General features: G+C 40.8%; 1 protein-coding gene and 2 long non-coding RNA genes across 6 annotated transcripts in view; all 3 read right to left on the bottom strand.

Moving 5' to 3' along the window:
• LOC119147714 overlaps window positions 1–5,775 on the bottom strand; it is a 28,612-nt gene extending 22,837 nt beyond the window's left edge. The window contains exon 1 of the long non-coding RNA XR_005104132.1: window positions 5,576–5,775. This is a non-coding gene — a long non-coding RNA (uncharacterized LOC119147714). The remainder of the gene's footprint in view (window positions 1–5,575) is intronic.
• Window positions 5,776–13,522: 7,747 nt separating this feature from the next.
• Window positions 13,523–15,778, bottom strand: LOC119147455. Its single transcript, XR_005104044.1, has 3 exons — window positions 15,257–15,778; window positions 14,771–14,861; window positions 13,523–13,659 (listed from the first exon to the last, which is right to left on the bottom strand). It is a non-coding gene; the product is annotated as an uncharacterized LOC119147455 (long non-coding RNA).
• Window positions 15,779–18,279: 2,501 nt separating this feature from the next.
• MAPKAPK3 (MAPK activated protein kinase 3) overlaps window positions 18,280–23,199 on the bottom strand; it is a 50,601-nt gene continuing 45,681 nt past the window's right edge. The window contains exons 10-12 of one of the 4 annotated variants that reach the window (XM_037383042.1): window positions 21,578–21,658; window positions 20,021–20,068; window positions 18,280–19,066 (exon numbers count right to left, since the gene is read on the bottom strand). In XM_037383042.1, coding sequence (XP_037238939.1) covers window positions 18,914–19,066; window positions 20,021–20,068; window positions 21,578–21,658 — 282 coding nt within the window. In that variant the 3' untranslated portion in view covers window positions 18,280–18,913. Of the gene's footprint in view, window positions 19,067–19,280; window positions 20,069–21,577; window positions 21,678–23,199 lie in introns of those variants that run through there. The other 3 variants (XR_005103607.1, XM_037383043.1, XM_037383044.1) reach the window with 3 other exon arrangements.

Below are 23,199 nucleotides of genomic sequence, written 5' to 3'. Positions count from 1 at the left end.
CTGCCACCTCCACACTTCTTGTCTCAGTTGCATTTCCATTTTTAAATCACCCCCTGTCCCTGCTGACCAGGAGTTGAGACCTAGCAGTTCTAGCCATAAAGCTGTAGCGAGCTCTACATTCCTACACCATTTGGCATATTTTTTGCCTTACAGTAGGAGAGACAGAATATGTGGTACTTAATAGGCTTTTTCCCTTGCCATATAGACTTTAGTTAATAACACAGAACTTGGAACATAAAATGCATTTAAAAGTTCTCCCTCCCCGCTCTGATTTACAAGAATGGAACTGTCTGCCTATATGTAGAAGAAACACAGATAAACAAAGTTCAACGATATTTGATTTTTTTTTTTCTCTTTTTACGCTACTTAACTGGAAGATAGCTTATACTGTTTTCCAGGAACTACTTGGGGGAAGCTACTTTTCATCAGGAGCCTCTATTTTAGATTTGTGAAACTGCAATGAAATCAACATGAATAAAGGAATTCTGAATACCCCAAAAGCTTACTTTCCCTGACATAAGTAAAAAAAATCTTAAGGTTTCAAGAGGAAATTAAACCAGAGGGGACCTCTTTAACCATAATCTTAATTTCTTATTGGAAAGAAAGGAAAAGCAGATACATCACCAGCCGATTTCAATAGGTAATAGAATCATAAACTTTGAAGTAACAATGTTATCTGCTGAAGTTAAAAAAAAAAAATAGCCAAAACCTGATTGTAAAAACTCCATGTAGTGCACAGTGGGCAGAATATGGGCTGAAGATCTGTCACTGGACACATGACTGAACTCCAAGGTTAAGTACAGGCTGATCAGGTTTTTAGTCCTTAGCATCCTGTTTCTGAGAGCCCTTTGCAGCAGGGATGGGCGAAGTGGCAGTTCTGCGGGGTCTGAGTTCATCATAAACATGCAACGGCAGCTGCAGGAAACATCCCCATCTAAGGGTAATGCCCTCATTAAGCAGAGCTTCTGGAAAGGCTCATCAGCTAGTTAAGAGCTGCGGCTGTGTCCAGCTCCAGCATATTTTCCAAGAGTTTTCACTGAACATTGTCGCTGCCACAAAGCTATCTTTTCCTGTGCTGAGTCAGCGCTTCCAGAACAGACTTGTGTTTGGCATATAAAGCCATCTGGCAAAGGTCCTGGTCAGAGGTGCTGCTTTTTGAATGAATGCAAAAGCAATTTCTGCAGGAAGGAAAGAAAAAAAAATACAGGTCAGAAAAATGAAGACAAGAAGACAGGAAAGAAAGATGAAAGTGCCACCCGAATCACAGAATAGAAGGTTAGGAACAGATTTCTAATCCTGATCTGCACCCTAAATCTCCCCCAAGGCAAATAATTTAATTCTTCTAGTTTCATTTTCCTTATTGGTGTACAACTTGCCTAATAGGAGCTCTATAAACAACTTACTGTTCCTCAAAGTACTTTGAAGCTACAAAATGCTTATTAATAAAGATGAGACTGAGACACTGAAAGAGGACAGAAAAGAGCAAGAGAACAGAAACTTAGAAGAATAATTAGAATAATGTGGAAAAGATTTTCAGATTATCGGACCTATGGTGTAGCAAGAAGAGAAAAGCCCAATAAAATAGATTTAAAAAAATGTAACAGCAGAATCTTTCCAGCTAAAACTGTCTACAAGAAATAACCACAAAGTAGTTTGTAGGTAACATACTTGTGACATTTTGGTCTTTTTTATTTATGATAAAGAGCTGCTTTCCTAATCCTAATTCATTTTCAAGAACAGCAGATTAACAAGAAGGGATCATTATCAAGCTGAATCTTCCCGATAATAATCTCCCAGCTCTAAATAATCACTGAAAGAGGAGCAGAAAAGGAACCATAGTAATTTCCTTTTAGCGCTTCGTGAATGGGGATGGGGAATATGCAGAAAGCTAACACAAAAAGGTGTCAGAATGCTGTATTTTCATAACAATTGGGGTTTTATCCTAAAATAAAACAAGTCAAAAAAGTAATCTTATTTAGTTTACCCTACAGTGTTATCCACATACAGAATTATTCAAGATAAGGGGAAAATTATTGGTTGTCTATCTAACAAGTTAAAACAGATTAAAACACTGTATTAATTTTAAGCAGAACTGTTCCTACACACACTTATTTCAGGGAAATTTAATTCAGTCAGAGAGAATTATGCTAAAAGAACAAGGCTTACTGAATTCTCGGTAATGGGGTCCCCAAATTTAGCTATGCTGTGGTTTAGGACTGCTTCTCAAAGTTGCTTAGGCCCTAGACATCACCTTCTTTCACCAAACACTGAACACACCACGTTTACTTGCTGTGGCTGCTTCTGTGGCTGTTAACTCAGCTCCCGCCAGGGCTCATACAGGCACAGCAAGTATTCCAGTCCCCAAATTTAAATATGTGTAAATATATATGCAAACATGCAAACACACAGTTTCCTGTATTTTACTGAGAAAAATACAAGACAATCTAAAACCTACACTCCCAAATTCTTAGAGAATTAAGATTTAAACCACAAAACAAAAAGGAAAACTGAGCAAATATTTTACCTCATAATATCAGAGCAATTTATAAAGTAAGAGATGTTAAGAGGAACAACACTGCTCATGTTACACAAAGAAACACCTGAAAGCTGTGAAAAACAACACAAAAATATACTGGTCGTTATCTAAATCTATGCACGTGTTGGCAACAGACATCATTATCTCTCAGTCCAACATCAAGATCTCCTGTATCATGTTTGTACAAATTTCATTAGCTACCTCTCATGCCTGTCTGGTTATATAGATATATATAAATAATTTTTTAAGGAATAGTGCTGGTTCTAGAGAATTTAGAGGACTTGGGATGTTATCTTTCTATTGCTCACAACATAAGTCTCATTCATCAGCGCAAGTTTTCTTCCCTGCAAGTAGGAACACAGTCTACCAGACTGCAATGCAACTCTCCGTTTGATTCACTGGTTAAACAAGCTTGAGGAGGAGGAACTGGCAATATCTTCCATTTCTAGGTGATGCTGTAAGATCACTGCTTGGTGTTTGTTAGGTATGCAGATAAATCTCTCTCTGACACAGAGGGAAAAGAGTGAACTAAGCAGTGACGATCCTTCCAACTTCACATGTCTGCAAGACAAACTCCGCACATCTTGCTTGCTCTCTTAGATTTATTTGATATTATTTACTTTTGTGAGCTACCCCTGCCTGTCCTATGATGTTTTATCCTTGGCTGGTCATCACTGCCTTGCCTGTAACACAGAACTCTAGTCTATTAGCAGGCCAGGGAAGAAAAGCCATTCTAATCAGATAAAACAACAGAGGCATGACAGACTTGTGTATTTTCAAGTGTGGCATAAGAACTAACTTTAAAATATTATTTCCATGAGAAATTTTACTGCCAAATCAAATGAAACCTAAAAGCAAACTAAAATGAAAAGCACAATAAATAAAATGACAAAAAAGTAATTTTGAGCTTGAATACAATGATACTGTAAAAATAGCAGTGCATTATGCATGAATCAAAAGCAAGTGACTGACATAGGAGTTGGCCCTTGCAAATGAATTGCTATCAGAGTCACCAGCACAGACAATGTGCCTGGTGCTTCCCCTCAATGCTTACTGTCAGTGTCATCACATCCCCGCCTCCCTCCCCCTCTTACAAGCATGTTTCTAATCCATTAGTGAGGAATACGTATATATACTTTCTTCCTGGTAATGACAGTCTGCTGCTACACACGCCACTCATGACGACAGGATTTGCGACGTTAGAAGTGGTGCATGCCTCTCTGCCAGAAACTGCTCTGCACAACTTCCCATAGATGATCCCTGAAATGTTTGCTGTGTTGTCATGCTCCCAAGGTCAATGTTCATAACTGAACACAGACCTTTTGGGTTTTTTTTCCCCGATGCACACCATGAAATCACTTTACATATAAATATTATTCCCTGAACAAAAGTCAGTGTGGTACTTTATCCAAACAACCAGCTAGCCAGTCAGTTTAGGATTAAATCAAATCCCCCCTCTTTTTTTTTTCCCCTTTTCCTTCTAACATCTAAAGATGGTACCTTGTCCTACTTTTGCAATCTCTTCCTTTTAAGATTGATTTATGGTAGCAATTTTCTTCCATCTGCATATCCATGAAACTTTGGGACCCCGCAGCAGAGCATAAGCTTATTCTAAAAATAAGAAGGCTTCACGAAAAATGAAGCCATATAAGAATACCCATGGTGAGCTATGAGTACATTACACAAAGCACAATGGGGACCCTATGGAACACAGCAGCTCTAAAATGTTCGAGGCACATTTTTACCCTTAGCAAGCAGATAAAAGATGACTCTTAGTTTTTAAATCTCTAAAGGATAAAAAGAAATTCACCTTGGATTAGGGTAAATACCATGTATGAAAAGAGATAGACAACAGCTTTCCCTATGGGAATATTTTTTCTTGTGAACTTATTCTGATTTTTCTGTGGGTTCCAGTTAACCCAAATTAACAATTCATGTTTGCTTTAAACATTTGCACTATTGACTTACTGGATCAGTAACAAGGAATTTGTAACTTCTTTTTGGAAAAGCAGAAAAAAAGATCACCCATCACCATCTACATGGAGGCTTTATGGGTTTTATATTTTGGTTTGGTTTTTTGGGCACGTCCTATGGGTAAAGCACAAATAATTATCCAGACAAATTTTTAAACAACATACCAAATAACAAGGTACTGATGATAAAGTGAACATAAAAATGCTAATCTAAAAGCTATTAATACCACTTTTTTAATGGAACTGGACTGCAAACTCCCTGTATATTATTGCCTATGAATAAGGGAAAAAGTTACTTAGAATATGCGCATTCCCTGCACTGCAAAATGAAAGTGACCCAAACCTACTATTCCTACAGCTGCCACCCCACTATGAGGTAGTTTTACACGCCACTGTAGAGAGCTCATGGTACAGGTCCTGTATCACTGATGCCATGACTACAGCTGCCAACGTTGGATGTGGGGTTCAGACACATTTTACACCAGAAGTGAGTTTTTAAGGGTATTATGAAAATCTCATGTAGGGCTGATCCAGACAGAAGGAAGCTTTTACAATAGCTGTTTTACAGCTAAGCAAAGGACTCGCCACTGAAACTATCAAGTTTGCCTCTTTCACAAGTACTAAATTCACATGGATTAAGGTATTTTAAAAATTATTTGTAACACAGGAAAAATGTTCCTGAACTCACATTACAGGGAACTGCTAAAACCCTTCAGAGGGATGTGTATCTGATAGCACTGCATGCACAGGCCAATAGTCAAAAAAACCTCCAGCAATAACCACCGTTAAAAAGTTTCCTCATCTCAGAAAGTTCACCGGTGTCATTTTAAGTTCATGATTAGACATGGCAGAGGTTAAGTAAGCATCTACCATGAAAGGAATGCAAAGCCTGGAAGGAGGGTTTTCTGTTTGTTTTTAATGTATTGTGTTAGATTACTAGCTAATGAAAAGTACAAAATTCAACTATCTGCAGAGAAGCTGCAGTACAAAGAATTTGAGAACAGTGATGACCTTGGAAAAATTGTGTTGGCCAGTCTATTTTAATGCTAAGAAATTATGATTTTACCTTTTGCCATCTCCATGAGTAACTCTTGGCGAACTTCTGAGGAAGGACAAACTGCTGCAAATACCACAGCTGTGATCCCACTGTACCTCTTCCCTTTTTTTTTTTTAACCTGGACCTAAACATGCATCTTGATCAAATCCACAGGGACAGAGGGAACAGTGAAGACAGTCTGCCTTGCTCAGCTTGCATGCAGAGTAACTTCTTCAGCTCTCAGTCCTGACCAGTCTCTGCTAGCATTTCCTCTAATTAAAACAAACAAAAAAGCAACCCCCAAAAAAGTTTTTTTTAAAAAAAAAACTTCCAAAAAAGGAAAGAAAAAAAAAAAAGGCTGAGAATTGCTGCAACAACTCTGGTAGTTTCCTTCCTCTGCAGCTAAAACAGAAAAGTTCTGTTAACTTTCTTTCCTACATACATAGAACAAAGTCTTTGATTCCTCACGCAAAAAGCTAGCTTATGATTATTGGAACACTCTGAGAAACTAGTAAGCCAAATACTTTTACAAATAAAAATTTTGTGCAAGGAGAGGGACACCAAGAGGGCCACCTTAGGCCTCTGCCTTCATCTTTGTGGGAACAGCAAATCAAACTATTAAACTGCAATTACAAACCACTTGACATTTACTTGGCTCAAAAGACATCGTTTTGTAATTTAGTGTCAGCTCAAACTTCATAGTGAAGGCATAACTTCAATCAAATGAAAAGGAGAAATGATCTGAATGAGTGCTCTGAATCCACTTCTCTGTAGCCCACCCTCCCAAGAGGGCCCGATCCACACATCTCTGTTTCTACTCTAATGCTCTGGGTATACTCAGGTGGTATTTCAGACAGTTATTACTAACGAACCTTATTCCTCTGTCCACACTTCTTCAGCTGTGCTGTTGTTACACCATTACAGTTAGCATTTCCTAGTCAATTTGGTCAGAAGAAAGACCAGCTGCAAGAAAAGAAGTGGGCATTCACATTAGTCTTGGCAGACTAACCACAGATAATCAGCTCAGGTGTGCCATCACCTGAGATGATCCCATTTGCAAATCTGTAGGATCATGGTGTTTGGATCCCTCAGGTTTCCTTTCTTCCTGCTGCTTCCTATTCATTCCAAATTACTCCTCCAATTTTTTTCCTTTCGGTCATCTAAGAAAGCCAACCCTTTTGATCTGCTCTGCAAACCCTCTGTAGGTGCTCATCCCTTCCCAGTCTTCTATAGCCTCCAGGGAACAACAAAACGGTGTGGTGAGGAGAACACATCAGTACTGCCCTGAGAAGGGAAAAGGTGCAGACAGGACCTGGAAAGTCTGAATGTAGCAACGGGCTCCTCAGCATTCCTGTGTAGGAACTGCAGAGAAAACGGAATCAGAGAGCGTTTCCCTTCTATCTCAAAACTGTACATGGTACCAACTGCTTCTTTTTGCAAAAGCAGTGAATGAATTTCCATTTCTCATGGTCTTTGGGGTTGTCAGCCACACACTTGCTCCCTGGAGAAGTAGGTGGCACTACTTTGCTGCACAGAGAAATGGGAGGACTGACCTTAGCCTGTCTGCTTTGATATAAACCTTAACTACTCAGTTTGACTTCAGTTTATATATCATATTTTTTGCCTCCTGTACTGACCTAAATACTGCAATATTTGGTTTCCAAACATGCCAAGGGAAAACTGGTTTTGCCCTTGCCCTACACGTCCTTTTCTCTTCCCAGTTTAGCATCTCTAATGTACTTCTTTTACTCATATTATAGAAAATATTTTTTCATATAAAATATTTTAGTCATTTACTAGAATTCATAATCTCATGAGTGAGCTTCATATCCCACTGTCTAAATGGTCAACATCGAATCAATTTATTTATATTACATTAAAAAACTGCAATTAAAAACCATATAAAATGCTGGTGCCTTGATTACTGTTTGTAAGGCTATTTTTTCAAAAAATAAGAATCCAGGCTGACAAGAAAAACTTGTTCCTACAGATTATAATTTATAAAATAGAGAAAAACCCACCTCTTCTGACATTCTTTCCATTCTACTGCCTTTTGCTCCAGCAGGCTATTTCCTCTGCACACCTGCTCTCTATCTCCATTTGTCTGATTAATTATCCTCACCTCTTCTCTACAGGCTTTGACAAGTTCCTCTGCCTTCTCCAGCTTAATCTTTTGCTTTGTGTGGTTTAAATCTCCACCACAGATATACTGGCTCCTCTCAAACTGAAATAACATAGAAACTACCAATAAACAGTTTTAAATAAAGTAAAATAAATAGCAGAACATGTTGGCTATATTCCAATTTCTGGAGAATTTATAAATTAAGTATTTTTCAGAGTAGAAGCTAGCTGAGGGGTTTAGGTTTCCGTGTGATACGTACTCCCATGGAGAAAAAGGCCATATTCAAAGAGATCTTTATGACAGCATTATACATATTACTTCCCTTAGACAACACAGAAACTATTACAAATTCAGAATCTAATATAAATGCTGAGCAGTACTTTCTATATGTGAAACTATCACATAGGTGCATCTCAGTTTATATTTTTCAACATCAGAGTTGCCTGGTAGTACATGCTATAATTAATTCTTCTCAGGATTTCCCCAGTTGTTATTCCTCTCTTGTCCTGCTTTCAGTTTGTTGACCCTTGGTGAAAAATCCCACTTTTAAGCTAAAACATACCTATGCTTCATCACTCCTGTAGTTTGTAATATGAAAACTTTGTAGAATTTTATTAGTAAACAGTTCAAAAGCAGATATATAATCTTCACAAAGATGGGTCTGAGTGTTCCTTGGGATGTTACAGTAGGAGGACCAAGAGGGGCTGGCACTGGAAGTGCACTTGTGCTCTGTGTTCAGCTTCCTTCTCTGCCCAAAACTCATGTAACCTTTCCGAGTCTTTCAGTTCCAGATTCTCAAAGGCCACTAAGTCCTTCACTGCCTTTGAAATCAGAGTAGTCTCACTATTCTACTTCCACTATTTCCTAAGACTGGTAAGGATTTGCACATGATTATGAGATGGGCATTTTAGAAAAAACACAGAGAGTATGTTTGGCAGCACAGAGGCAGAAATAGAACAGGTATTACACACCTGTGTGAAGCACACCATTCATCCTCCGTGTCTCAGAGGCAGAGAAGGTATGAATACTTAAAAGTAGTTTTGCACAGAAACATTTACAAGCAATGCATACTCTTACCAGCAACCCTTTTCTTTCACACGTATCTAAACCAGCCTGCACTTGTTAGATGCCCGTTTGATTTATTTGCCCATCTTTAAAACTGATCCATTATTTACATTTAACAAAGAGAATCAAACCACATATGTAGGTATGGCGAGATGTGGGTGTCCTGACAGGAAGATTTGGCCTCAGATGTCCCACCTCCAGGTTTTTTGTTGGGTTTTTTTTTCCCCTCCAATCATATTATTACTGTCTATGAGTCATTTCATTAATCCAGAGAGAAGGCTAGAAAACAAGTGAATAAACACCCTGCTCCACAACCTTCTGTCTGCATTGTTTACTTCTCTGCTAATGAATGAACAGCTAAAAACCAGAATTATCCTAATTGGGGACATTCAAAGGGCCATTATCTCCTCTTTGTCAATAACTGCTGCCTGGGTCTGCCAGTGATTACAGTACATGATCAGAGGATGATCTCTGAATGTTCACTCCAGGGCAGTGTAAATCATGGAATCACAGGATTGTTTGGGTCAGAAGAGACCTTAGTCCAGGAAAACAGTGGAAAGGAACACACATGCAAATCAAAAAGTGCACAGGAGTCTCTTATGTGGCCACACTTTTCCCATTAAAAAATGATTAAAAAAAGGTGTGAGAAACACAACAGTTGTGATGCTAGACACAGGACCCTGCCTCCAGCAGCACACGGTCAGGTCTCTGGAAGTCAGCACATGCTCCAAGCTCTGCAGTTCGCCCTGTGTGCATGGATAGGGCTCTTCATTTATCACGAATGTGGCAGGCAACTGTCAGAGTGATCCTATCTCTAGTGACTTGAATAAAGATAGAAGATGAAGGACTAAATGAGAAACAAATTACTGTAGACTCAGTTTAGCCCTCCAACACAGGAATTACAGGAATTCAAAGTCTAACTTCTGCTATCCTGGAGGCCTGGGTTTCACTCTCCCTTGCAGTCCCACAGCTGCAGAGGCAGATACAGGTGAACTGATGCTCAGTGCAGCCCACACTTCATCCCAGCTCCTTTTGGATGCACAGAATCAACTTTTTCTTGCCTCGCTCGAAAGCACAGACAGAGTTAAACCCTGGGACTATTAGTTCAGACACTGTAAGGTGTTTAACAAATCCCTTTCAACTTTCAAGGATAGGAATATCGCAGAGTTTCTTCATAAAACAAGTATTTAATGCCCACAGATAGCATTCTAAATAATGTTTGGATTACTATGAATTATTTCCAAAATAAGGCATGATGCTAGGTCTGCTTGTGCACTTTATATACTCTTTCTCCTTTGTTGCCACATACGCTCAATTTTGGAATTTAGCCTAGCATTTATATTTCTGCATTTTGGTGCATAGTCAAACATGCTCTGATCTGCTTTCAAAGAGAATCTATTAATTTCTATATCAAGGGCTGATGTTCAAGCCCTGAGCTAAACATACAGCCCAACAGAACACGAAATTCAGCATTTGGCCATCCCCTGATGATTTCTTTTCCTGTTCCTATTGTATAATGTCTCCATCACGTGAGCGGTATTTTTCCATTTTTGTGACAACTGGTTGCATACGAGGGTTTGTCCCTGCCAATCGCCACACAAGCAGAGGTGCCTGCTTAAAATATGTTCAAACACTTGCAGAAATTACCATCTACTGCCCTGCATCCTTCTAGATGAGAATGCGCAGCTGTCTGGGGCAGACACAAATATCGGACATCACTGGTCTCTGACATTGCCACAACACATCAGCTTGTGTCACCTGGGCTTCTCAGGACTTAGATGGGCAGACCACCTCCAAACCTGGTCTGAGCCCTGTCAACAAATATGCTGACATCTTTGTGCCTGGCATCATTTCAGATCAAAAGTTAATATTTTACCAGGCTCCTTGATAGCTTGTGACACACAAATCAACACAAAGCTAGCGTTCAGCAAATAAAATAGCCCTTCCCTAACTCTCTGTGAGACTGTTTCAACAGAACATCGTTTTCTTCTTATAATCCAATTATTTCAGGAGAAACAGAACAAAAACCTGAGTATGATTTAAAAGCGGTCAGCCAAGGGCTAACCACCACTCCATCACAGGGTATTTTCCCCCACATCTGCCACACAGTGCAGCAGACCAGAAGTGGGGAGGGCTGCTGGTATCCCCGGCTGGGGGACTATGTTCCTGCATCCAGATGCCCCAGGTACGAGAGGTCCAGCCCTCAGAGCAAACGTGCTGCTCACTCCTGCTCACCGTTCATATTACAGGACAGGTTCTCATTCCGTGCCAATCTCCTCTGACATACACCTACTATGAGTGGGCCTGCCGTCAGGGACAGGGTGACAGGGTGACAGGCCATGATCTGCCAGGCAGCTTCCCACAAAACTGAAATTTCCTATAGAGCTGAGGTACAGCTACTGAGCAGTATGTACAGACAACTAACTCAACGTCCTTTTACCTGACCTGCCAGGCCCCATCTGCGCATGTAGAATAAAGGCAATTCCAGCCAGAGCTCCTCCTCACCACCCCTCTCCTCCTCCTCTTTGGACTAAGCAATGTCCAGTGGCAGACAGAAAAGAGATGACAAAAGACATGAATCCAGACATTTACTGGCAGTGAGAACCTTACTTTAATGATGCTGTGGGAAGAAAAAAAAGTGAACGTGACAACAAAAGCTCAGACTGAACTTTTTGAGGTTTTGTGCCAGCATATATATCTCTCCATATGTAAATATATATTTGATTTGTACTTCTGAATTGAAAGCATTTGGGCCACAACATTTGCAATACTTTCACATATACTAAACTTTACGATATATGACTTCAGAGATGTAAGCACACAGAATCACTTTTGACATGGAAATCATCATCATACAAAGAGAAAGCTACCAGGTCTGTCTTTAAATAAATAATTTTTGTTATGATGGTATTTCTGATTAACAGAAATTCGAATTAAATTTCTGCTTTCACATATACAGGAGTTAATTCTAATTAAGCAAGCTCAAGGTTTTCAGTTGCCTGGATAGTCCTAATTAGATTCTTCCACATTATTACTTCAACATATGCGATCATACATGCATACAAATATCAATGTTCTTTTTACCAAATATGAACTTCCTTTTCATATTTTCACTGGAAATAAATACCTGAGGTTGGGAACTAAATCTGCTCCAAAGGGAAATACACAACCTCAGGAATCCTACCCAGAAAAGTTTCAGGCTTAAACGAAATGCTTTAAAATTTATTTGCTTTAGTACAGAATAGCACCACCATTTAGGTTTCATATAGAAATAAAACTTTTTATATTAGACTGTAGTTGTGGGAAGAAAGTTTGACGTGTATGTGTGTGCACACAAATGACTGTAGATAAGCTATGAAAGTAAACAATATTAACAAAGTAATCACTTATTATTACTGAGTTCCTGTTAGCCAGCCATATAATTGTTGTAACTTGAGATGACGGAAGCTTCAAGTGACAAGCACCAGATGCCTTATGACACAGTTGTGTACTTCTCAATCTAATGATTTCTTACTAGACAGTTGTTCCAGGATCCTCGAGGAACAGCTTAAAACCTGACTTTGTGCAGGCATGACAAATTAATCAAGAAAACATCTGATAGCTCTCCTGAGTGCCAGCCAAGGTCTGAGCTGGATGCAGAGAATCCGTTATGAAACAAGGAGGCAGACCTAGCTGAGTCACTTTAAACCAGGAAATTCAACTCCTTCCTACTCCTTAGATTTAAAATATCCTATAGCAAAAAGCTTCAATAGGATTTTTTTTTTTTTTTAATGTTTTGGGAAGAAACTGAAATTGCAGTCAAATCTCTTTAAAGCAAATACTCATAACTTCCAAGCAGTATAAAATACATCAAACTAACAAAATTAAGAAGAAAAAAATAAAAGGATTTGAAGGGAAGAGAACTAGACCACTTCATTTCACTCTTTGTAGTTAAGTAAGTATTCCACATAAAGACGTAAAAGTCAGGAGGAGGAAATAGAAGTATTTCTGCTCTAATTGGCTACTTGTCAGTGAGATAATGTACAACCACCACCAAGAAATTCTGGAATAACAGTTCTATGATGCAGGACACGAGCACCGTGCTTTACACAGCTGATTGAAAAAAAGCTTAAATCCCATGGGAAATAGGACTTTAAAGCAAGATAATTTCCTAAGAAATTTAAAAATGTTTTGTTCTGTATAAAACTGAGAAAAAGCAAAGGTTAAAACACCCATGCAGGAGCTGAAAGAGCTGATGACTCCACTTACACCCCTCCATTTACTGCAGCACGTTGGGTAGGAGAGATGATGATGGAAGAAGTGCATCAGCCTCTGGGAGGAGTCTCAGTGAGGCAAGCATGGCAGAGCAGCTCATCACACCATCAAGCAGGGGACTTCTGTGATGCTGAAGGGAGACCAGCATCCTTTTGGGTTATCTCTAAAGGAGGCACCCATAAATATTGGACAGTAAACCCACAGCCCATTCTCAAACAGGAAGAAAAAGTATTAAGTTCCAGCTGGGTTAATTTCTTTGTGGAGGTCTTCTATTACCCTCAGAGGGATATTGTTCCTGCTATTACTCATTGCTCGGAACTTTCCTCCTTATCATTTTACATACAACGTAGTTTCTTGTTTCTTGCCACGTAGTGGGATTCCTTGAAAATCTTCCAATACTGTACACCACAAGAAGTTCAGAAATAAAAGAAGAGGTGGTACAACTGTAACTGAGCCAAAAGAACCCAAACACAAACATTGCACCATGGAACATGGGCCTTGAGACAAATAATTAGATTTTTACTCAAGACAAGGGTCAAACACACAGTGATAAAGTGCAAGATAGAAATGCAAAATGTCTGAAAGCAAAAAAGAAAGTTAACCTCATCTTGACAAGGTTTCTGCAAGCAGAAAGGGAGTTCACTCAAGCAGCTTTGGGGGAGCAGAATTTAATCTGCAAAGCATATTTGTTCAGTTATTAGTTGCTCTAAAAACTGGGCCACTTATTTGGTATACTAAGAGCATTTACTCAAAAGTCTCATTTATAAACATCAAGCTGAGCCTTGCTTTAGACTACCTCAGGAAAAAAAAAAAAATGGAGCCTGTAATGTATATCCATCTTTAGGGAAACATAATTATTTCTGAATTCAGGAACTGCTCTGGGCTGGAGCAGCAGCTAATATCCCAACCAGAATTTCCTTGATCATTACTCAAGCAGCAGCATTTTTGTTTTAAAAAACCTTCCTCCTCCTCCCCCACCAGTATTCCTCTTCTAACACATTCCATTCTAATTTTAGTCTTTTGAGAAGTTTCTTTTCCAGATCAACCCACTCTTTTCCACATTTAAATAATTTTCATTTTTTTTAAAGAGCTCAGCTTTAGCAGATGTTTCAGTAGCTAAGCAATAAGAAATCTCTTGAGAACATCTTCCAAGTTTCCCAAATGGATTAGCCTGGAAGTTTTGGGAGAACAGTATTAGGCAAAATAGACAGGCCATTTAATTTCAAAACTGGAATAAAACTCTCAAGATAAAAAAAGACAAAAAGAAGCTCTGAAAAAGAAGCACTTAGCTCACTGTTAACAGATAAAGTAGGTGCAGCAAGAGACACTTGTTACACCAGCAATACTGGTAATTAACCTGAATGCACTAAAATTCAACAGAAATAAATCTGGAAGCTTAACATGGAAGAAAATGATGCAACACCTCCATATTTTTTTTTTTTTTTAATTTTCAGCTTCATTGCAGCCCCATGACCAAGAATACTAAGTGGTTTGCAACCACGGACTAAATAAGTACATTGCAGTGGCTAACGGTGGACAAACCCCAGCATGCTGTCAAAGCGGCAGAGACTTCACTAGTAACTTGGGCCAGCAGTCCCACACAGCTAAAACATATTTATTATCAGATCTGGAAGCTGAACTGAAGCAAGGTCAAGATATCTGTACACTACAAGTACCACCCCTCCCCAGACAGAAGATAGCCTGGCCCTTCCATGTCACCTCCAGCTATTTGAAAGCTGCACTTTTTCTCTTTTGGCTTCTGGAAGCTAAAACCACCGCAGTACCTTTTTGCAGTCTCAAGTATTATGAGTAAACTTGTATGACGATGCCTCTGTGCCTTTATGCAGTTAGAGCAGACCTGTGACAGCTTGGCACCTGGTAGATTCATGAGGCAGGAAATTTTGAAGTGAATTTAATGCCAGGCATCATTTACAGATTTACCAATATAGATGTTCATCTACAGCCACAGGGTTATCTTCCACATTTCCCTAGAGTGCAGCAAGATCCTCCTTCTCTAGCAGTGAAAAAGTCTAATAATAAGTTGAATCTATCCTGCTACATCTGCACAGAGGTAGCACTTGCAGTAAAAAATAAGTTGGAGCAGAATACAGCAGCAAACTTTCTTATCTTATTCTTCAACATGACATATCATCCCCCATTTCTACTCACTTTGCCTCATCAAATACATCTAACCACACAAGACTAAAAAAAAAAATATTACCCCCCCCTATTTTAAAGTTGTATCTAATACTCAAAAAGCATTTTCTTACCCAGTGCAAAGATTTCAGGGAAACATTTCTTCAGCAAATGTTATTACCTAGGAGTGCTCTAACTTCAGTTTTCTAGATGTGAGATGCATTAAGGATGTACCTGTAGTAAACTTACTTCTTGTTAGCTTGCAAGAATTTTTGACTATTTTTGTTTTCTTTGAGGTTTCAAGTATGTGTTCTCTGCCTTCCAAATTTGCTCCCTTGTCTTCATCCTGTTTAGGCTCTCTAAAAGAGAATTAACTATGTTCACTCTCAGCCATGCCAGCTCCACTACTGAGAACAGCCAGGTGAAGAGGGGAAATACTGAAACAGGAAAAAGAGAATCCGGTATTTCCACAAAAAACTCTCTAAAACATGTACTCTTGGAAGAAAGGAGTTCTCCCACATATAAATTAATTCTCTGCTTGCCTTCACTCCCTTTGTCCCTGTGGTTTGTTAGTGAGTGTGAAAGGGCACTGGTGAATGAGCTGGGGTGCATCCTCAAGGGCAAGTTTTCCTCCCATTAAGTACAGCGGAGCTGCCTCCCAGGGCTGACTTCATGCTTGGGCTAAGCGTGCAAATAGACCAGAGCAGCTGGACAAAGGTAGAGCAGAGGTGTTAATCTGTAACACAGGTTTCAAACAGTACATGTAGTCATGATTACATGCAAGTAATTAAAAGCTTTGGCTCTCTCCTCCTCACTAAATCTTCCTTTTCTCAAAAGCGCCTTTGCCAAATAAAGACTGAATTGAAAAGAGGACGGGAAATTAGATCAAACTGAGTACGTAGCATTCCCATTATCCCTCACGTCAGCCAAGTCAGAAGCGGTTACATAATTGGGCCTCTAGACTCTAGGCAGTGAAGTGTTAAGAGAGAAAAAGCAATCCCAGGACTGCATGCTGGGTTTGACAAATAGAAAAACACAGAAGTAGGACAAGAGCTTACCATTAATGTTAGTTTTTAATTGTACCATGTCAAAAAAAGGGTCATCATATGGCACACGTGGTCAAAGAGGTAAGAAAGTGTGCAGTGCAAGAAATGGAAAAGTGAGGGAGGGAATTTTATCTGCACTCGTGTACGCGATTGTGTGTGAATCAGAGAAAGTGCACTTGAGTGAGCAAGAACGCATGTGTATGAGAGGAGTACAGTGCAGGGAAATACAAGGGGAGGCAGCGGCCCATAAGCAATTGCTATGAAAAGGAATGGGGGCGGGGAATTGTGCACAGTCCTTTTATAGCTTCTGCTGTAAAAAATAAATAGACCTTTTAATCTGTGTTCTCCTTGAAGCCTTCTCTATTGACCATTCATTTCTTCTTTCCCTTCCCAGCTCTTTAACTCTTCTATATGGTTGAAGAATATGCAAATGCATAATCAGTTCTGTAATAGCCTATCCTTTCTAAAAACAGGCTATAAATTTGGATTCTAAGCAGCAGATTCTAAAAAGACTATTATACTGTATGGCTGGGGGGAAAAGGCAAGGCTCAAACACCACCACTAGCACACCTGGGTTCTTTGTACCGCAGCGGGGCCGCAGCCCGGCAGGAAACACCCTCGGCACAACGCGCGCACCTACCGCGCCGCGGGGCCCGAAGGGCGCAGCGCCCGTGCTGGCACCGGGCAGTGCTCCCTGCGGGCGCTGGCGACAGCACCGACGTGCCACAGGCCCCAAGACCCCGCAGCTTTCAGCTGACGCCAGCTACCAGGGCTGGGGAGCTCTCGGGGAGGCCGGGGACCTCGGGGCTGGTGGCGATGCTCAGGCCGGTCCCCCGCGGCCCCCAGCACTGCAGGGGGGCGCTGCGGCCAGCAGGGGGCGCCGCGGGGCCGGGGGACGCCGGGCGGCGCAGGGGCCGGTACGCACCGCCGGGGGGGCCGGTACGCACTGTCGAGGGGGGGCGACGAGCAGAGCTCCCTGCGCAGGTCCCCGCAGTTCGCACAGCTCCGGCTGAGCCGGCCACGCTTAGCACAGGCCCAGAGCCCGCCCCTGCCCCGCCGCGCTGCGGGAGGCTGCGGGGTCCGAGCGGGCGCGGGTCAGCAGCTGCGCAGCTCCCGCGGCGCCGCCTCCCTCGGCTGCAGTGGGCACGAGGGCTGCCGGGCAACACCCGCGTACACCCCCACGTCTGCCGTTCTGAGGCCCTCAGTCTCCCGCCGGGCTTTACAGAATTCCTGGACGCTGTCTGTGCAGGGCGGGCCGCCAGCACTCTTAAGTCCGAACCCGAGGAGATGGTGCTGTCCTGCCTGAAGGGACCGAAAGCTGAAGGTGCTGTGCCCGCATGCCTCACCCATCACTCCAGCTTCTGAACTGCTGCCCGGTTAAGACTGGAAACCCACAGGAAGGAATCGGGCCCAGATGGGCTTTACAGTTCCCCATGGAAAACTACTCAGGAAGAGATACCATGTCTCAGAGCTCCAGACCAAACTGACAAGCAAGGCAGCACCAGCTGGAAACCAAAAGCTCCTGCTCAAACTTTGGGCAAGACAGAAGCAAACACATGGGTTGTGACAGTTTCAATACCATGCTACCCCCAAGGCAGCCAGGACATAACCACATCATACACAGGTTGCTGTGTTAACTGGGTTAGTGGGAGCATGTATCACCCCGATGGGCACAGAGATGGGAAGGTAGCAGTGATGTACATAGCACCCTCAAAAATTTGGATAGCATGGGACAGAAACTTGGATCTGGCTCTAATCCCAGCTGCTGCACCCTGAACACATCACAACTATTCATTTGTTGTATTATCATTTACAGGTAGTGAATAACACTTGCATAATTTCTAGGAGTAACACGATAAAATATACTGGATGTGCTATAATCATAGAGATGCTAGATAAACATGAAATAATTTTAAAACACATCTTTGCAGAGACTGATACTTAAAACAAAACCCTTAAAAAAAATCTTGAAGTTGGGTAGCCTTTGAATGTGGACATCACTGAACACTCACTCCCCTTCTCCCCTTTTCCATCACCTTCGACACAGATGTACTTGCAAGGCAGTACAAACTCTGCAACATCTCAACAAAACCAGGGGTGACAGGAGGAAGGAATGTTGTAACATGATTTATTAAAATCAGTTTATAAAACCCTAGGACCATTTCACAAAGGAGAATGGAGGTCTCATCCAACACTGTGAAGATGGGAACAGAGCTCCCCAGACACGGTCCAAAGCCTCATATTGATCCTTGTTGGAGGTAACAAGATCTAGGTGGCAGTCAGATTTGACGATTCAGATCCTGTCTGGAGCCTTGTTTTCCTTTTTGTCTTTTAACATTCTTCCGAGCCTATTAACACACCAGTACTCTGTGCGCCTACCTCAAAGCAGTTTTTGTCTGCATCACTGGAAGCACATAATTTTCAGCCTAGACTAATAATACTTTCACAAATATTTGTGTCACCTCAACTTAAAAAAAAAATAATCAAAACACAGCGAGAGGAAATATTTTGATCACAAAGTAAAATAAACTAGCAAACCAAGGCTAGAATCTCATAAACCAAGAATTAGAATAGGAAAAAACCAATGGGTGGATATCCTTGTAGGTAATGTCCCTTAGGTGGTGAAAATCTTTGGATCCAGAAACACTGACAAAAACACCGCAAATGAAGTAGCATCCTCCCCCTCTCTGACCCCAGGAAACAAATCAACCCCAGCACCCCAAAATTTGCTACGATCAGCACATCTTAGGCACAGAATCTGGAGATAATTACCAGAAGGAATGCTGGCAGACACCAGGGTCCATTCAGAGAACATGCATTTGCCACTTCTTCCTGAATTTCAGAAGTGCCTCTTCCATAGCAGTCTCTTGTATACAATTGCATGTCCAGTTGCACGCCCTAGAGGTTGTGGATCCAAAAGGAACAGTAATATTCTCTGCAGGATACTTTCAACTAATTAAATCCTTATTAAAAATCTTCACATAAAGTACCATTTAAATGAAAAACATTACAAGAGAGGGCCCGACAGTGGCATTGACGTGACACAATGGTTACAGTTTAGAAAACGTACATGTTTTCAAATGAGATTACATGACAAACTCAAACCTTCAAATGAGACCACATGAAGACTTTATGAAAATGGAAATGTATGGATGCCTTTTCCTGTAACAGGAATACAGGTGACATTCTGTAACTATAGGAGCTAAGTTTGGAAATATTGACTATTACCAATTCTAACACGAAATACTGTCCAGATGCATACATAATAGAACTGCACCTGTGCTACTCATATAAAGAGCAGTGACATTTTTCTTCTTTCTCAGTACTCATGTTTGAACTACCAAAACACTCCTAGCAGAACACTTGGCATTTTCTCTATTCCCAAGTTTTAAACACTAGCAGAAGTTACTTTTGTAGATGGCTGTTAAAGCTTCAGTGCATTAGTATGCTGAGACTGACTCCTGCTCTCTCCTCTTGTCTGACACATTTAAAGCCAAAACAAAACCCCATAACCTTTCTGGTATTACTGCACCTGCAACAGAGTCATGTCATATACATTAGCCTTTAAAAGCAAAGCCCTGATTCAAGTTATAAAAATGTAATCTTTCACACTGCTCACTCTTTGCAGGATAGCTTCTTCATGGTCTCATTGCCTTGTGGTACAGACTGAGTTGATCGCACTTATTTTAAATTGTTCCTTTTAACGTTTACCCTCCACCTACAGGTCCCTGGCTTCTCTTCTCATTGGTTATTGCACCCTGGGGCTGCAGAAGAGGCACCTGACTGCTTCTGCTTCTTACGGCGTTTGTTCAGGAGACGGTTGTTGGATGTTTTCAAGTCTTTGATTTTCACCTGATCATAGTCCACCCTCATGGTAGCCAAAGCACTGGTCATCTCCTCCTGAAACCAAGGAAGAAATTTATTGAAAACCCTGAAGCAAAAAGCACACTACTACTCCAACACTACTGCAGGAGATGAACGTACAGAAAGGAACCCTCTGTTACACTACAGCCAGAAATAGCTGAGCCCTTTCTGCTGCATTGGACTATGACTAAAGGCTTCATTCTAGTGATGGGCTCATTCAGGAGGAACTATTCAGACAGTGTTTCATATGTGAGCATGCAAGACCACACTCCACTGGCCTAAATTCCACCATGTCCCTATGCCCAGCATTTCTTACTGGCTGGCTCTGGGCCTTCACCAGCTACTGAGCCTGGGCTTCTTATACTAGACTCAAACCACTGCTTTCCTTGCTCTGTCACCAAACTAGGCTAGCAGGAACTAGAATAAAGAGTCCATACAAAGTTGCTTAAAATTAGGAGCTTCGAATTCACACGCTTCCTTAGCTGGGATTAATGTTTAAATGCAGGCAAATTTAAAACTTTTAAAGAAGGTTGTGAACAAAAATCTGCTTAAGTAAATGTCTAGGCATTTAGTTCAGGAACAGAAAACCGATTAAATGTTACGGGAATGTTGGTGGCCCAAGGGAATACCTCTGCGACCTATACATAAACATAGCACAAACATAAGAAGTTCTCAGAAACATGGAGATGAAGAAGGCTAAGTGAAAATTTGACCTCTTTTGACTTGGGAGGAAAATGTTGCCTAGGTCCTATGAAATTTTACTATTACATAGCTCAACATCTGAGACTATACATCAGTAATTTAAACAGAATCAGTAATCTGTAAAATACACTATAGAAATGTTGCAATTATCAAAACACAAAGCACTAAGTGCAGAAAATTCATCATTAATTGTAAATGCATGCCCGTGTCATAAAGGCCAGCAGGAAAGAGTTAAGGCTTGCATACAACTTTTAGTCTGCCCTATAATTTCACTGTGCAGGGAGCATTCAGCTGCCATTACTACAAACAGGAGGTGAGGCACCTGGTTAGATTAAGGGAAAGACAGATATGTTTATCCCCACTCTCACCAAATGTCATAACAAGACAAGGCTAAGGTGTTTCATGGTGTTTTACAATACAAGAACAGAGTAGAAAACCACAATGCAGCTTAATCCCTCCTGCCCTGTCCCCCTAGATTTTCATCATATTCTTCACTTCACTATAATGAACCTGAAACTTCCTCAACACTGTCCCTTCTCCTCTGTGGTTACATACAGTGGCTCAGCAGGTAGCATCATTAATACCTTTGATCATAAATATAATCTTTGTTGATACTTGGCACAGCTGTAAGGCTGTCAGATGAAGCTCAAATAGCTTTTTTTTTTTTAAACAGTTACCATGTACACTACTGTTGTAACCAAGACTGTTAATGCTTCCCTTGTTTAACACAGTTGTATTCAAAATAGCCACAATCTTCAAGGAAATAAGCAAACGCAGAGAAACCAGCCCATCTAATCTCTTATCAGACTTGACTTCAAGAAATCTGAACTACAATTGACTCACTTTAACTTCATCCCAGTGGTCTTTATCCTCTTGCAGGACCCGTGCAGTATGAAGAGGAGTTGGTGGCACTGCCATTGATCTCTGAGAAAAGGGAAAAATTCTGAAAGAAGTGTTCTGCAAAATCAGGTTTGGGAAGTGACTGCTTGCTCTTTTATGTGTATGCAGGGCATAAAACTTTATCTAATGTCCTTTGGTGGCCCTCATTATTCATGCTTCCAATCACCCCACAAGCCAATTCATGTGTGAGGTAGAAGAGGACTTTAGTCCCCACATGACAGTATCTTTAAAGAACAAAAGGAGAGAAAAATCAGTGCTGAGTTTCTTTCACTCTGCCCCCTTCCAGTCCAACCAATAACCATGTGCTAGGTAAATTTTTATGTACATTTTAGATTTTAACTGTCATTTCACTATTCATTACTCAATGTTTTAAAGTGGTTAATCTGACCTTTATTTTGTGGGACCTTTTCTCGTACATATACATTAACTGAGATTACCAGTTTATCAGATCAGAAGTGTGCCCAAAAGAGGAAATTATACTATTATTCAGACTACGGGACAGTTCAGAACACGGTGCATTGTCTGAGATGCTCTTACACACAAAATTGAGATCTATGCTCACCTGCCACAAAAGATCAGTAAATACTTTAAATTAGAATAAGGTACAATTTCTAAAGCACAAGGCATAGTTCCCTAGCTAAATTCAGCAAGAATCATGGTATTTCTTGCCGGTCCATAACCCAAACTATAATTTCATTTGGATATTCTACCTTCCTTATGCTTTCTACCCAAACTTGCTGTCTGCTGCTGTGGGATCCTACACCAGACACAGCTGCATGCCAACAAAATCTAGGGAGATCCCTCCACATATCACTGTAAAAGAAGCATTACGTTGGAAGCAGTGCTTACACTACCAGGCTAACAGAAGCACTGCAGTAGTTACAGAAGTGGAAGCAGAAATCATGACTTGTGCAGCCTCTGGAAAAGGACCCTAGCTGGCCAGGGTATAGTTTTATTAAGTACAGCTGGGATAAGAGAAACGGAAAACCAGCAGAATGGCTTTAGTGATGTGCCTTAGCAGGTGTTGAAGATGCCCTCCTATCTGCTGTGAGCTGCTACTTGTTAAAAAAAAACTCCTTATTTACAAGCTAACTGGAGGATTATGTGCTACACCTAAACTGACAATTTTTGCATAGTTCACAATAATACTTCTGCTATCCATTTATCAAAAACAATAAAAAAAGAAAGGAAGAAAAAGGAGAGACAAGCACCCTGCTCTGCTGTTTGTGCAAGGAAGAACACAGACATTCACTATGTTGGTCTTTCCCTCTCCCTCCCTCTGCCTCATGGGAAAAATACATTCAGCAGAAAAAAAATGCCAATCTGCAGCTCCTAGAGCATTCTTCCAGGAACATTATCTAGCACAGCTCTTTGGTGCAGTGGAGTCTATAGACCTTGTCTCTAATCTCCTCCTTATTAATTGGTTATATGCATATTTCAAGTGACATGTGTCGCTGTAGGTGGTAGCTTCCTTAGCTATTAGGCACTCATTCTGTGAAATTCATCGCCTGCTGACTTCTGAAATACCTCCTTCTTGGGTGTTCAAACACTTAAAGCTGGAGGTA

Source organism: Falco rusticolus, chromosome 4 (genome assembly GCF_015220075.1).
Source record: "Falco rusticolus isolate bFalRus1 chromosome 4, bFalRus1.pri, whole genome shotgun sequence".
NCBI classification, from domain to species: Eukaryota; Metazoa; Chordata; class Aves; order Falconiformes; family Falconidae; genus Falco; species Falco rusticolus.
This window is presented reverse-complemented; position numbering and strand designations above follow the sequence as displayed.